At 41.2% G+C, this 13,011-nt stretch overlaps 2 protein-coding genes across 3 annotated transcripts in view; both read right to left on the minus strand.

Moving 5' to 3' along the window:
- Positions 1 to 13,011, minus strand: part of LOC129020572 (zinc finger protein 486-like) — a 168,107-nt gene that overhangs the window by 147,591 nt on the left and 7,505 nt on the right. The gene's annotated exons all lie outside the window — the stretch shown is intronic.
- LOC134738876 (zinc finger protein 737) overlaps positions 10,570 to 13,011 on the minus strand; it is a 31,118-nt gene continuing 28,676 nt past the window's right edge. Inside the window, exon 5 of one of the 2 annotated variants that reach the window (XM_063658826.1) lies at positions 10,570 to 12,196. In XM_063658826.1, coding sequence (XP_063514896.1) covers positions 12,125 to 12,196 — 72 coding nt within the window. In that variant the 3' untranslated portion in view covers positions 10,570 to 12,124. Of the gene's footprint in view, positions 12,214 to 13,011 lie in introns of both variants that reach the window. The other variant, XM_063658827.1, reaches the window with a different exon arrangement.

Genomic DNA, 13,011 nt, shown 5'->3' on the forward strand with positions numbered 1-13,011 from the left:
AAGTAGATCTTAAATAATTAATGTTACCCAAAAGTTTTTGGAAATCATTTAAGGTTTTCAAAGAATCTCTCCTAACCTGAACTTTTTGAGGTTGAATATATTCTTTATCGACCACCATTCCTAAATATTGAACAGGAGTGGTCTCTTGAATTTTATCTTGAGTGATGTGTAATCCAGCCTCAGTGACATGGTGGCTCAAAAATTGATAACAGTCAATTAATTCTTTATCAGTGGGGGCAGCAATTAATATATCATCAATATAATGAAGAATATAGGCCTGGGGAAATTGAGTTCAAACTGGTGAAAGCACCTGTCCAACATAAAGCTGGCAGATAGTATGGCTATTCAGCATTCCTTGAGGAAGTACTCTCCATTGATAATGAGCACAGGCTCCTGATTATTGATAGATGTACAGTAAAGGCAAATTTTTCACAATCCAATTTAGGTAAAGCAATAAAAATACTTTAAGATCAATAACTATGAGAGGCAATTCTTAGGTATTAAAGCAGGGGCAGGCATGCTGGGTTGGATGGCTCCCATAGGTTTAATTACAGCATTAATGGACCATAAATCAGTTACCATCCACCACTTGCCTGGTTTCTTTTTTACTAGAAACACAGGAGAATTCCAGGGGGAAAGAAAAGATTCCACATTTCCAAGTTGTAACTGTTCAGAAACCAATTGAGTTAAAGCCTTCAGTTTTTTTTTAGAGAGTGGCCACTGATCAATCCAAACAGGTGTTTTTGATTTTCATTGTAAAGGAATAGGATTAGGAGGCATGGCAGTGGCTGCCATTAAAAAGGAGAACCTAAACCAGCCCTGTCTTCTTTTACAGTAACTTGAAGAGGTTTAGCAATTCCTTCATGTTCTGGACTGATACTGAGTCTGGGAACAAACCCTAAGTTTTCCATTATATGTTGACTGGGAGCATTATAAGAGTTATGTTGAATATTAATTTCAGCTCCCCCTTGTGCCAGCAAATCTCTGCCCCAAAGATTAATGGGGACTGGCGTGATATAAGGCTGAATTGTACCCTTTTGACCATCAGGGCCAGTGCAAGGCAAGATAAATGTGCTCTGGTGAACTTCATCAGCTTTTCCAACACCTACTAGTCCCACGTTAGTGGGATGTTTAAGTCAAGAGGAAGGCCATAAATTAGAGGAAATAATAGAAACATCAGCCCCATTATCTACTAGGCCTTCAAACTTTTTTCCTTGAAGGTGTATGGTGCAGGTGGGTCATTGTTTAGAAGTTATGTTAATCCAAAAAGTGGCTTTTTCACTGCCAGAGCCCATCCCAGAGCCCCATGTCTTATCTCCTTTGTTTAAACAATATTAGGTAGTGAAAGTAATTGAGCAATTGACTCACTGGCCAGAATGGAAACAGGAACCTTGGCAGACACCATAAGTTTAATCTCATCAGAGGAATCAGAATTAATGAGACCAGTATGAACTATGACACCTTTAGCAGAGGTGGATACCCTACATAACACCAGACCCACTGAACCTTGAGATAAAGGGCCAGTGACCCCTGTGGGGACAATTAAAGGCAAAGAATTAGGTAGTAAATTTAGAGGAATGGTAATACAGAGATCGACCACCCCACCCCGTACTGTGGAGGTAGACAAGCATTGTACTGAGACAGAAGAAGAGGCTGGGACCCATCTGGGTTGGCTGTAGGTAAATTTGTTTGTACCAGAGGCTATGTTGGGACTGCTTGAAGTGGAAATGCACATTGGTCTGAGTCTGAGGTGTCGCATTTGATATTGTGGTCTGGGACTGGCCCCAGTTCCCATTTCCCTGGTTCTGTGGCAAGGGATTTCCATCTATATCAGACTTAGAGGGAGAAGTACTTGCCCAATGTTTACCTTTATGACAATGTGGGCAAACAGTAGCAGGAGAATTTGACTGTGTTTGTTCAGCTGGCTTGGCTGCTTTTAAGTTTTTAACAGGCTCCAAGAAAAGAGTAAGTTGAGCCAGTTTGATTGCCATCCTTCATGGCCTGTGCCCACAGAATAGCTTTGTGGGTGTCCAATCCAATGCCTTCCCAAGCTTTAACATATGCAGGCAACACCTCATGATCAGGTAAATTTTGTTGTTGGATGGAACGCATGGCAATTTTACATTCATGGTTCAGATTCTCAAAAGCTAACATATGAAGGAGAATACCTTGAGCACACTCATGAGAGACAGATTTTTCAACAGCATCTTGTAATTTAGCCAAAAAAATGAGGATATAATTCTGACCCAGTTTAACACTAGTAAATGAAACAGGAGCTTGGCCTGGGGTGCATAATTTATCCCAAGCTCTCATACACAACTTTGTTACTTGTTCCATGGTGAGAGCATCAAAGCCTAATTGAGCGCTAGTTTCAGAGTAATTATTGGAGCCTGTGAGCTGAGCCTGAGTAATTAGAATGCTATCAGTCCAATTTAGTTGAGCCTGCAGACGGGCCTCCTCTGACCACCAGGTACAGAATTGTAAATGTTGAGATGCAGTTAGAACAGCTTTTGTCAAAAAGTCCCAGTCTAAAGGAAGCAAAATGACCTCAGTACAAAGAGTCTGTAATACCATTTTAACATATGGAGAAGTAGGACCATACTGAATACAGGCATCCTTGAATTCTTTTAAAAAGGTAAGATTGAGCAGTGCATATCGAAGCACTTGTACCCCTTGGGCATCAGAAGGTTCCAGCACGACCAGATAAGCCTACACCTCTAATCCACTTGTTTCTTTGTTCTGGCATAACAAGAGTTGCATGGAAGTTTCAAGAACAGTCACATGAGACGGAGTTGGCATAGAAGTGACAGGAAAAGTATGTGTAGATAAGGGAAACTGAGGTTGAGGAGGTCAGACTGGTATGAGAGTGTGAGAAAGGGGCATTGGGGGAGCAGAAGAGGCAGAAGCACACTGGTGATTATTGTCCCAGTCCTGTGCAACCAGAGTGGCAGGGGCATCCTTGCATGAAGAAGAGTACAGAGAAGTAGGCTGAGTGGATGGCAAAGTGACTGGTTGAGGGACCAAAATGACAGGAGGGTGAGGAGCTGTGGTGGATGGGGGAGGGCCTACAGAATTACAGGTAAATTGTAGTTTGGTCCCAGAGGCATTAAGGGTCTCCAGAGGCAAAGCCGGGGCTCTATTCTTGACAGAGTCCTTTTTGTTAAGTTGGAGGCTGAGCTTGCTGAGGTGTGTTCTTAAAAGACCATTAATCCATTTTACCTTTCCTGAAGATTGAGGACAGTAAGGGGTATGAGGTTTCAATGAATACCAAGAGCCTGAGAAACTGCTTGGGTGATTTGACTAGTAAAGGCTGGTCCATTATCAGACTGTATAGAGGTGGGAAGGCCAAACTGAGGAATTATGTCTGACAGAAGGGAAGAAATAACAAAGGTAGCCTTCTCAGACCCTGTCGGGAAGGCCTCTACCCATCCAGTGAAAGTGTCTACCCAGCCCAAGGGGTGTTTTCATTTCCTGACTCAGGGCATGTGAGTAAAGTCACTTTGCCAGTCCTGGGCAGGGGTAAATCCCCCAGCTTGATGTGTAGGGAAGGGAAGGGACTTGAATAATCCCTGAGGAGTAGTAGAATAGTAGATGGAACACTGAGAAGTGATTTCCTTGGGGATAGATTACCATGATGGAAAGGAAATGAGAGGTTCTAAGAGGCAGGATAGCGGCTTGTAACCTACATGGAAGAGGTTATGAAATGATGACAGAATGGAATGGAATGGAATGAGGCTGGAATAAGATATTTTCCTTGGTCCGAGAATCATTTGCCTTGTGTGGGAAGAGATTGACAGGTAAAGTTTCAGTGGGGGAGTAGGTGGGAGTGACCAGATGAGAAGGAGAAAAACTGCCATGAGGGATAGAAATCGGAATGCTAGCTGTTTTTAGCTACCTTATCAGCCTAAGCGTTGTCCTAAGTGATGGGATCTGATGCCTTTTGATGGCTGGTTTTTTAGCTACCTTATCAGCATAAGCATTGTCTTAAGCGATGGGATCTGATGCCTTTTGGTGGCCCTTGCAGTGAATGACTCCAGCTTCCTTTGGAAGTAAAGCGGCCTTCAGAAGAGTTTTTTTAAAGAGGAATTAATAATGGACGACACTTGTATAGTGAGGAAACATTTTTCAGCCTATATAACAGCATGGTGGTGCAGGATATGGAAGGCATATTTAGAGTTAGTATAAATATTGATGCATAGTCCCTTTGCAAGATTGACGGCCTGAGTTAAGGCAATGGGTTTGGCTTGCTGAGAGGTAGCACAAAGGGGCAGAGTGGTAGCCTCAATGATAGATATGGAAGATACTATACCATATCCTGCCTTTGCTGGTGAGTGGCAATTAGGCCTGGTGGAACTGCCATCAATAAACCAAGTGTGATCAGGGTGAGGAATAGGAAAGAAGGAAATATGAGGAAATGGTGTGAATGTCAGGTGGATCAGAGTGATACAGTCATGTGGGCCAGTTGTGGTATCAGGAATAATGTAGGGGCCGGCCTAAAACAGTAAAGTCAAGTTGTTTGGATAGAAAGGCTACACAATGCAGTCCCAGCTCTTGTGTAAGAATTTTGACCACAAAGCCCTGTACTTTGGCTGCATGTAATGAAAAGGGTTACGATGAGTTAAGGAGAGCTACTGTGGGAGTAGCTTCTAGGGCTGCTTTTAAGGAATGGAAAGAGGAGTGGTGAAAGGATTTAGGATCTGTGGGGTCAGCTAGGTTTGCTTTTGTGAGTTTATTTAATGGTTTAGTCAGGATGGTAAAACTAGATATCCAAAGGCGGAAGTACCTAACCATGCCTAGGAAGGAAAGGAGTTGTTTCGTAGAAGGGGTTGGGGTTTGGGAGATTAGCTGGACACAATTGGTAGGGACAGCACATGTGTTTTCATGAAGAATTATGCTGAGATAGGTAATGGATGAGGAAGAAATTTGGGCTTGACTGAGGTAATGGGAGCTGTCTGTGAAGCCTTGTAGCAGTACAGCCCAGGTAATTTGCTGAGCCTAATGGGTGTCAGCATCAGTCCAAGTGAAAGAGAAGAGAGGCTGGGATGAAGGGTGCAAAGAAATAGTAAAGAAAGCATGTTTGAGATTCAGAACAGTATAATGGGTTATGGAGGGGTTGTGGAGGGAGGTATTGAGGTTAGGAGAGTATACAGTTTGGGCACCACAGGGTGGATAGGCAAGACAATTGGTTGATAGGTACAGATCCTGAAATAACCTGTAAGTCTTGTCTGGGTTTTGGACAGGTAAAATGGGGGAATTGTAAGGAGAGTTTAGAGGCTTAAAAGGCCATGCTGTAACAGGCAAGTGATAATGGGCTTTAATCCTTTGGGGTAAGAGTGATTAGGTTTTAATGGGATGGTAAGGGGTGCATGATCAGTCACTAAGGAGGGAGTAGAGGTGTCCTATACTTCTGGATTAAGGTGGGGAGATAAAAGGGGAGGATGTGAAGGAGGCTTTGAACTGGGGAAAAGGGTGGAAATGAGGTGTGGCTGTAGACTAGGAATAGTCAGGGAAGCAGATAATTTAGTTAAAATGTCTCAACCTAATAAGGGAGCTGGGCAGGTGGGGATAACTAAAAAGGAGTGCATAAAAGAATGTTGTCCAAGCTGGCATCAGAGTTGGGGAGTTTTAAGAGGTTTAGAAGCCTGGCCATCAATATCCACAACAGTTATGGAGGCAAGAGAACCACGCCCTTGAAAAGAAGGTAATGTGGGGTGGGTAGCCTCCGTATTGATTAAGAAGGGGATGGACTTACTTTCCACTGTAAGAGTTACCTAAAGCATCTGTGATGGTCCAGGAGGCTTCTGAGGTGATTGCACAGTGTCAGTGTTCAGCCGCTAAGCCAAGAATATCTGGGAAGGAGTCAGTCAGAGAGTCTTGGGCTAGAGTTCCAGGGGCTCTAGGAGTGGCTGCCAGGTGAGCTGGACAGTCTGATTCCCAGTGGGGTCCCACACAGAGGAGACATGGCTTAGGAGGAATCCCAGACTGCAGGCATTCCTTGGCCCAGTGGCCAGATTTCTGGCACTTGAAGCAAGATCCTGAGGGAGGTGGTCCTGTAGGAATGCCCGACCACTGTGGCTCAGGCATTTTGAAGTTCTTATGTGCTGGAGGTGTGGCTGGGTTTTGTCTCACAGCAGAGGCAAGTAATTTTAAGTCTTCTCTATTATTGTACACCTTGAAGGCAAGGTTAAGTAATGTTGTGGTGTTTGAGGGCAAGAATCTAATTTTTGGAGCTTTTTCTAACATCGGGAGTGGGTTGGGTAATAAAACACATATTGAGAATAAGACAGCCTTCTGGCCTTTCTGGGTCTAGGGTGGTAAACCATCTAAGGGTTGTTGCCAAATGGGCCATGAACTGGGTTGAGTTTCTATATTTGATGAAAAAGCCTAAATGCTAACTGATTTGGGAAAGGTCAAATAAAGAAAAAGGAGTATTAGCCTTGGCTATGGCTTCAGCTCCAGCCACCTTTTTAAGAGGAAATTGTTGGGCAGGTGGGGGAGGGCTAGTCATGGAATGAAACTATAAGCCAGACCGGGTGTGAGGAGGGGAGGTGATAAAAGGATTATAGGGTGGCGGAACGGAGGCTGATGAAGAATTGGGACCTGGCTTGGCCTGGCAAGGAGCAGCCTGAGGAGGAGAGGACAGATGGGTCTGTAGAAAAGGAAGATTCAAAGGACTCAGTGATGCTTGGGGTTGGGGCTGAAGGGACAGGTGGGAGGGAAAGAAGGAGGATTTGGAATGAGTCACATTGGGAACAGAGAGTAGGGAGGGACCAATGTGTAAAAGAATGCCTGGACGTCAGGCACCTCACACCATTTGTCTTTTTTGACAAAAATCATCCAGGTCTTGTAAAATAGAGAAATCAAAAGTGCCATTTTCTGGCTATTTAGAACCATTATAGAGTTTGTATTGGGGCCAAGCGGTGTTGCAGAAGAAAATAAGATGCTTTGGTTTTGTCAGGTGAGAGTTGAAGACGTTTTAAGTTTTTAAGAACACAGGCTAAGGGAGAAGATGCAGGAATGGAGTGCGGAATGTTGCCCACAGTGAAAGAGGTAAGTTTAAAGAGAAAGGTAGAGACATGGAGAAGAGGGTGGTGAGCAGCCCTGGGCTGCAATGTGGGTGAGCATCCAAAGCAGGCATCCCCACAATTAACTTGCCACCAAGGCAATGTGGGTGAATGACCAAGGCAGATGTCCCCGTGGTGATCAGACACCAATGAAATGCAGGTGAATAATCAGGCAGGTGTCCCCACAGTGATTAAACACCGAGGGAAAACTGTCTTCCCGAGTCCAAGACTGGCTCCGGAGTTTTGGGTCCACGGATAAAATATGTCTCCTTTGTCTATACCAGAGAGGAAAAATAACTGGAGTTGGAAGGTCAGGGAGATTGAAGGGTAGCAAGAGAGGGAGATTAAAGGGTAGCAAGAGAGGCTGGAGAAGAGAGTGAAAAGACTGCTTACCCGATTTGAAATTGGTGAGACGTTCCTTGGACTGGTTGGTCTGAGGACTCGAGGTCGTAGGTGGATTTCCTCATGGAGTGAGGGTGGGGACAGGCCTCCCGAAGGAGTCCCCCTGTCCCGGGTCTTCGGCACCAAATGTCATGCGTGTCCATGTGAAGAGACCACCAAATGGGCTTTGTGTGAACAATAAAGCTTTTTAATTACCTGGATGCAGGCAGGCTGAGTTCGAAAAGAGAGCGAAGGTAGATAGGGGTAGGGCCGTTTTATAAGATTTGGGTAGGTAATGGAAAATTACCATCAAAGGGGGTTGTTCTCTGGTGGGCAGGGGCAGGGGTCACAAGGTGCTCAGTGGGGGAGCTTCTGAGCCAGGAGAAGGAATTTCACAAGGTAATGTCATCAGTTAAGGCAGGAACAGGCCATTTTCACTTCTTTTGTGATTCTTCAGTTACTTCAGGCCATCTGGGTGTATATGTGCAGGTGACAGGGGATATGATCACTTAGCTTGGGCTCAGAGGCCTGACATGCATGTTTATCTATAAATATGACCCCAATTTTACTTATGGCTTATCTCATGTTCTTTGTTAGCTGATTTTTGATGGTAGTTTTATCTTGTCTAAGTGAGTAGTCATGGAGATAGTCTTATTTTCACGATGTGTTTAATGATGAATATATATTTTCTTTTTGTGAAACACTTTTGTGATTCGAAGTTAATTTTTAAAAAGATTTACAATTCTGTATTTTTGTCAGTTTTTCCTTGAAAACGTTGTTTTAAAAACACACAACATAAAATTTACCATCTTAAATTTATTGAAGTGTATATTTCACAGCCAGCTGTGGTTGTGGCTCTCATCTGTAATCCCAGAATTTTGGGAGGTCAAGACAGGAGGATATCTGGAGCTGAAAAGTTTGAGACCAGCCTGGGGAATATATGGAGACCCCTCTCTATAAAAAAAACTTAATAATAGCCAGGTATGGTGGTGTGCAGCTGTGGTCCCAGCTACATGGGGGATAGAGGGGGAGTCAAAATTGTGCCACTACACTCCAGCTTGTGTAACAGAGTGAGACGCTGTCTCAAAAAAAAAAAAAAAAATGCTGTTCACTTCAGGCATGTTAAGTATATTCACATTGTTGTGCAAAAGATTTCTAGAAACTTTACATATTGCAAAACTAAAACTCAGTAAACATTAAGTAACAACATCTCATTTTACCCTCTCTCCAGCTTTTGACAGACAAAACTTCCATTTTTTTGTTTTTATGATTTTGACTACTTAAGATATCTCATATAAGTGGAATCAAACAGTATCCATAATTTTGTTACTGGATTAATTCAACTGACATAATATTCTCAATGTTCATCTTAAAATGTAACAAGATTGTTCAAGGTGGAATAATATTCCATTGTATGTATATGTTACATTTTTTGATATGTTTATAAATCAAGGAACATCTAGGTTGCTTCAGCCTTTTGGCTTTTGTGAATACTGGTATAATAAAGATGAATTTTCAAATATGCCTCCCAGGTCCAGTGTTGCATTTTTTTTTTTTTTTTCCCTCAGACAGAGTGTTGCTTTGTCACCTAGGCTGGAGTGCAGTGGTGTGATCTCAGCTAACTGCAACTTCTGCCTCCTGGGTTCAACCGATTCTCCTGCTTCAGCCTTTTGAGTAGCTGGGGTTATAGACACCCACCACCACACCCAGCTAATTTTTTGTATTTTTAGTGGAGATGGGGCCAGGCTGGTCTCAAACTCCTGACCTCAAGAGTTCTGCCCCCTCAGCTTCCTAAATTACTAGGATTATAGGCTTGAGCCATTGTGCCTGGCCTTTGTTACATATTTTGGATATAGATTTATAAATGAGGAACATTTATAACTTTTAAAAATAATGGCTGCATCTTTGTTTTCCACCAACATTCAACATGGATTTCATTTTTGTCGTATCAACAGATTTGGTGTTTTTAAAAAAATTTATCATGGCCATATTAATGGGTATGAGGTGATTTTGTTTGTCATTGTGGTTTTTTTTTTCATTTCTTTACAAATTAGTAATTTTGTCTGTCCTTTCAAATGCTTTTTCTCATTTGTGTACTTTTCTAATGAAAATTTTGTTTGTCCATTTCTAAATCAAGTTATTCAACTTTATTGTTTGGTTTTAAGAGTTGTTTATATATTTTGAATATTAACTTCTTTCACATTTAATTTGCAAATGTTTTCACCTACTTTCTAAGGGATGTCATTACTCTTGAATTGTTTTTTGATATGGAGAAATTTTGAAGCCTATTGTAGTTAAACTTCTCTGTTATTTCATTTGCTGCTCAAGTATTTAATTTTGTATCTAAGAAAATGGTGCCAAGACCAATGTCATGTCTTTTTCCTGTAGTTTTTCTAAAATATTTGTTAGTTTTTTTATGTCTAAGTATTTTATTTAAAATATATTTTTGTATCATTCTAGGAAATAATCCAACTTTATTTTATCAGTGCTGATATTCAGTTTTCAACATCATTTTTTTGAAGAGATTATTTGTCTCTATTTTTTGCTCCTGGCAACTTCGTGGAAGATCATTTGATCATGTACAGAAGGGTTAATTTCTGAGCTCTCCATTCAGTTCTTTCATCTGTTTATCTTTGTTTCTGTATCACATTGTTTATATTCTCTAGCTTTTAACTGTAGGTTGTATTGACATCTTTGAAAAATTATATTTTTGGATTCCTGAGCAAGAATATGTTGAAGAGTATGTTTCATATTCACATGGTTTTGAATTTGCCAGTTTGACTTTTGCTTTTAATTCCTAGCTTCATTCAGTTTCTGTTGGAAAACACACAGTGTATAATTTTAGTATTTTTAAAGTGATTTGTTGTTGTTATTTTGAGAGAAGATCTGTCACCAGGCTGCAGTGCTGTGGCATAATTTTGGCTCACTATAGCCTCAGCCTCCTGGGCTCGAGTGATGCTTTCACCTCACTTTTCTGGTAGCTATGACTACAGTCATGCACTACCATGTCTGGCTAATTGTTTGCTTGTTTGTAGTGTTAGGATCTCACTATGTTGCCCAGGCTGGTCTCATACTTTTGGCACCAATGGATCCTCTTACCTTGGTTTCCCAAAGTGTTAGGATTATAGGTGAGAGCCACTGTACCCAGTCAGTACTTTTAAATTTAATAAAACTTGGTATATGTCCTAACAGAATACACCAGATGCAAATGGGAATATTGTGTATTATCTTGGTTTTGACTGGAGAGTTTTGTGCGTGTCTGTGAAGCCAAGTTGGTATATAATATGGTTTGGATGTCCATGTTCTCCAGACCTCATGCTGCAAAATAAATCCTCAATGTTGGATGTGGGACCTGCTGGGACATGTTTGTGTCATGGGGGTAAATTTCTCATGAATGGCATGGTACATCCTCTTGGTAACCAAAAAGTTTACACTCTATTAATTCAAATGACTACCAGTAGCTAGATAATTTCTGTTTTACTAATAAATGTTTATTTTCATTTCTATATTGTCTCAAGTTATGTTAACAATAAAGTAATAACCTTTATCCAGGAAATTTTGAAAACCTATTTTTTAATCAGCCATAACAGTAAGCAAAGACAGAGAAATGAAGGTTTTTACAAGTCATAATTTATATATTAAAATTAAAATACTTCTAGAAATGAAAGAAAGGAAGAAAGAAATATATAAACAAATGAAAAGCAGCCTGGTCAACATGGTGAAAGCCTTCCTCTACCAAAAATACAAAAATTAGCCTGGTGTGGTGGCGCACACTTGTAATCTCAGCTACTCGGGAGGCTTAGGCATGAGAATCACTTGAACCTGATAGGCAGAGTTTGCAGTGAGCTGAGATTGCACTACTGCACTCCAGCTTGGGTAACAGAATGAGACTCCATCTCAAGCAAAACAAAACAAAACAACACCAAAATAAAAGAGAAGGAAGGAAGTTGATTGCTCACAATAGCTAAGGTATGAAATCAACCTAAGTGTCCATCAATAGGTGAATGGAGAAAGAAAATATGGTATATATACACAATGAAATGCTATTCAGCCCTTAAAAATAAGAAAGTCTTGTTATTTGCAACAACATTCATGAACCTGAAAGATATTATGCTAAGTAAAATAAGTCAGCACAGAAAAAAAACAAAATCCTGGTTTTTTTTTGAGATGGAGTTTTGCTTTTGTCACCCAAGCTGGAGTGCAGTGGCACCATCTCCACTCACTGCGACCTCCACCTCCCAGGTTCAAGAGATTCTCCTGCCTCAGCCTCCTCAGGACCTGGAATTACAGGCATGTACCACCACACCCAGCAAATTTTTATGTTTTTAGTAGAGGTGGGATTTCCTCATGTTGGCCAGGCTAGTCTCAAACTCCTGACCTCAATTGATCCACCCACCTCAGCCCCTCAAAGTGTTGGGATTACAGGCATCAGCCCCTGTGCCCAGCCCACATAATCCTATTTCTATGTAAAGTGTAAAAAAAAAAAAAAAAAAAAACTCATAGAAGCAGATGGTACAATAATAAAACAAACAAAAAAATCCCCTATAAGGTTTTTTGTCTGGTAAAGAGAGCTTCTTCATGATCTTTCAGGGGTTATATTTTCTTTTATTTTCCACATTTTCCTGTTCTTCAGCCAATGGATGAAAAAAGATAGAAGACACATTTACCTTTTACCCACTTCACTTCCATTCACTATTAGTCAATGTGAATATAGATGAGAGTAGCAGTTTTCTGGTAGGACATCCACTTCTCTGCAATAAACAAAAAACTGAAAAAAAATTAGCATATGCATCAATAACCCTTCTAGTAAAATAAAGATTAATTTTGTTGATTTCTATTGAGTTCCTGTAATATTTGATCAAAAGCTAGCAAAAACACAGTAGAAAAGGAAAATTGTTCTAAATAAGAATATTGTGAATGGTTATTTTGTCAATATAAGTAAAAATATGACCTCACACTAATAGTCTCACCTATAGTTGTACAACATCAAATGCTAATTTTTATTTAAAATTTATTTCATATAAGTATTCAATTTATATCACCTGCCTTTGCTATTTCAATGCCTTCTTCACTTTATATCAGTGAAAAACAGGCCAGCAGGTCCTAGGAAAGCATGTCATGCTATTGCTACTTTAACAATGATCAGGTCAAGCATGGTGGCTCATGCCTGTAATCCAGCACTTTGAGAGGCCGAGGTGGGTAGATCACAAGGTCAGGAGTTTGAGACTAGCCTGGCCAATACGGTGAAACACCGTCTCTCCTAAAAATACAAAAATTCCTGGGTGTGGTGGCTCACACCTGTAATCCCAGCACTTTGGGAGGCCGAGGCTGGTGGATTGCTTGAGGTCAGCAGTTCAAGACCAGCCTGGGCAACATGGTGAAACCCCATCTCTACTAAAAACACAAAAAATTAGCTGTGTGTGGTGGTGGGTGCCTGTAATCCCAGCTACTCAGGAGGCTGAGGCAGGAGAATCTCTTGAACCTGTGAGGCCAAGGTTGCAGTCAACAAACCAGGATCATGCCACTGTACTCCACCCTAGGCAACAAAGTAAGACTCCTCTCAAAA

Source organism: Pongo pygmaeus, chromosome 20, assembly GCF_028885625.2.
Source record: "Pongo pygmaeus isolate AG05252 chromosome 20, NHGRI_mPonPyg2-v2.0_pri, whole genome shotgun sequence".
In the NCBI taxonomy this organism is placed as follows: Eukaryota; Metazoa; Chordata; class Mammalia; order Primates; family Hominidae; genus Pongo; species Pongo pygmaeus.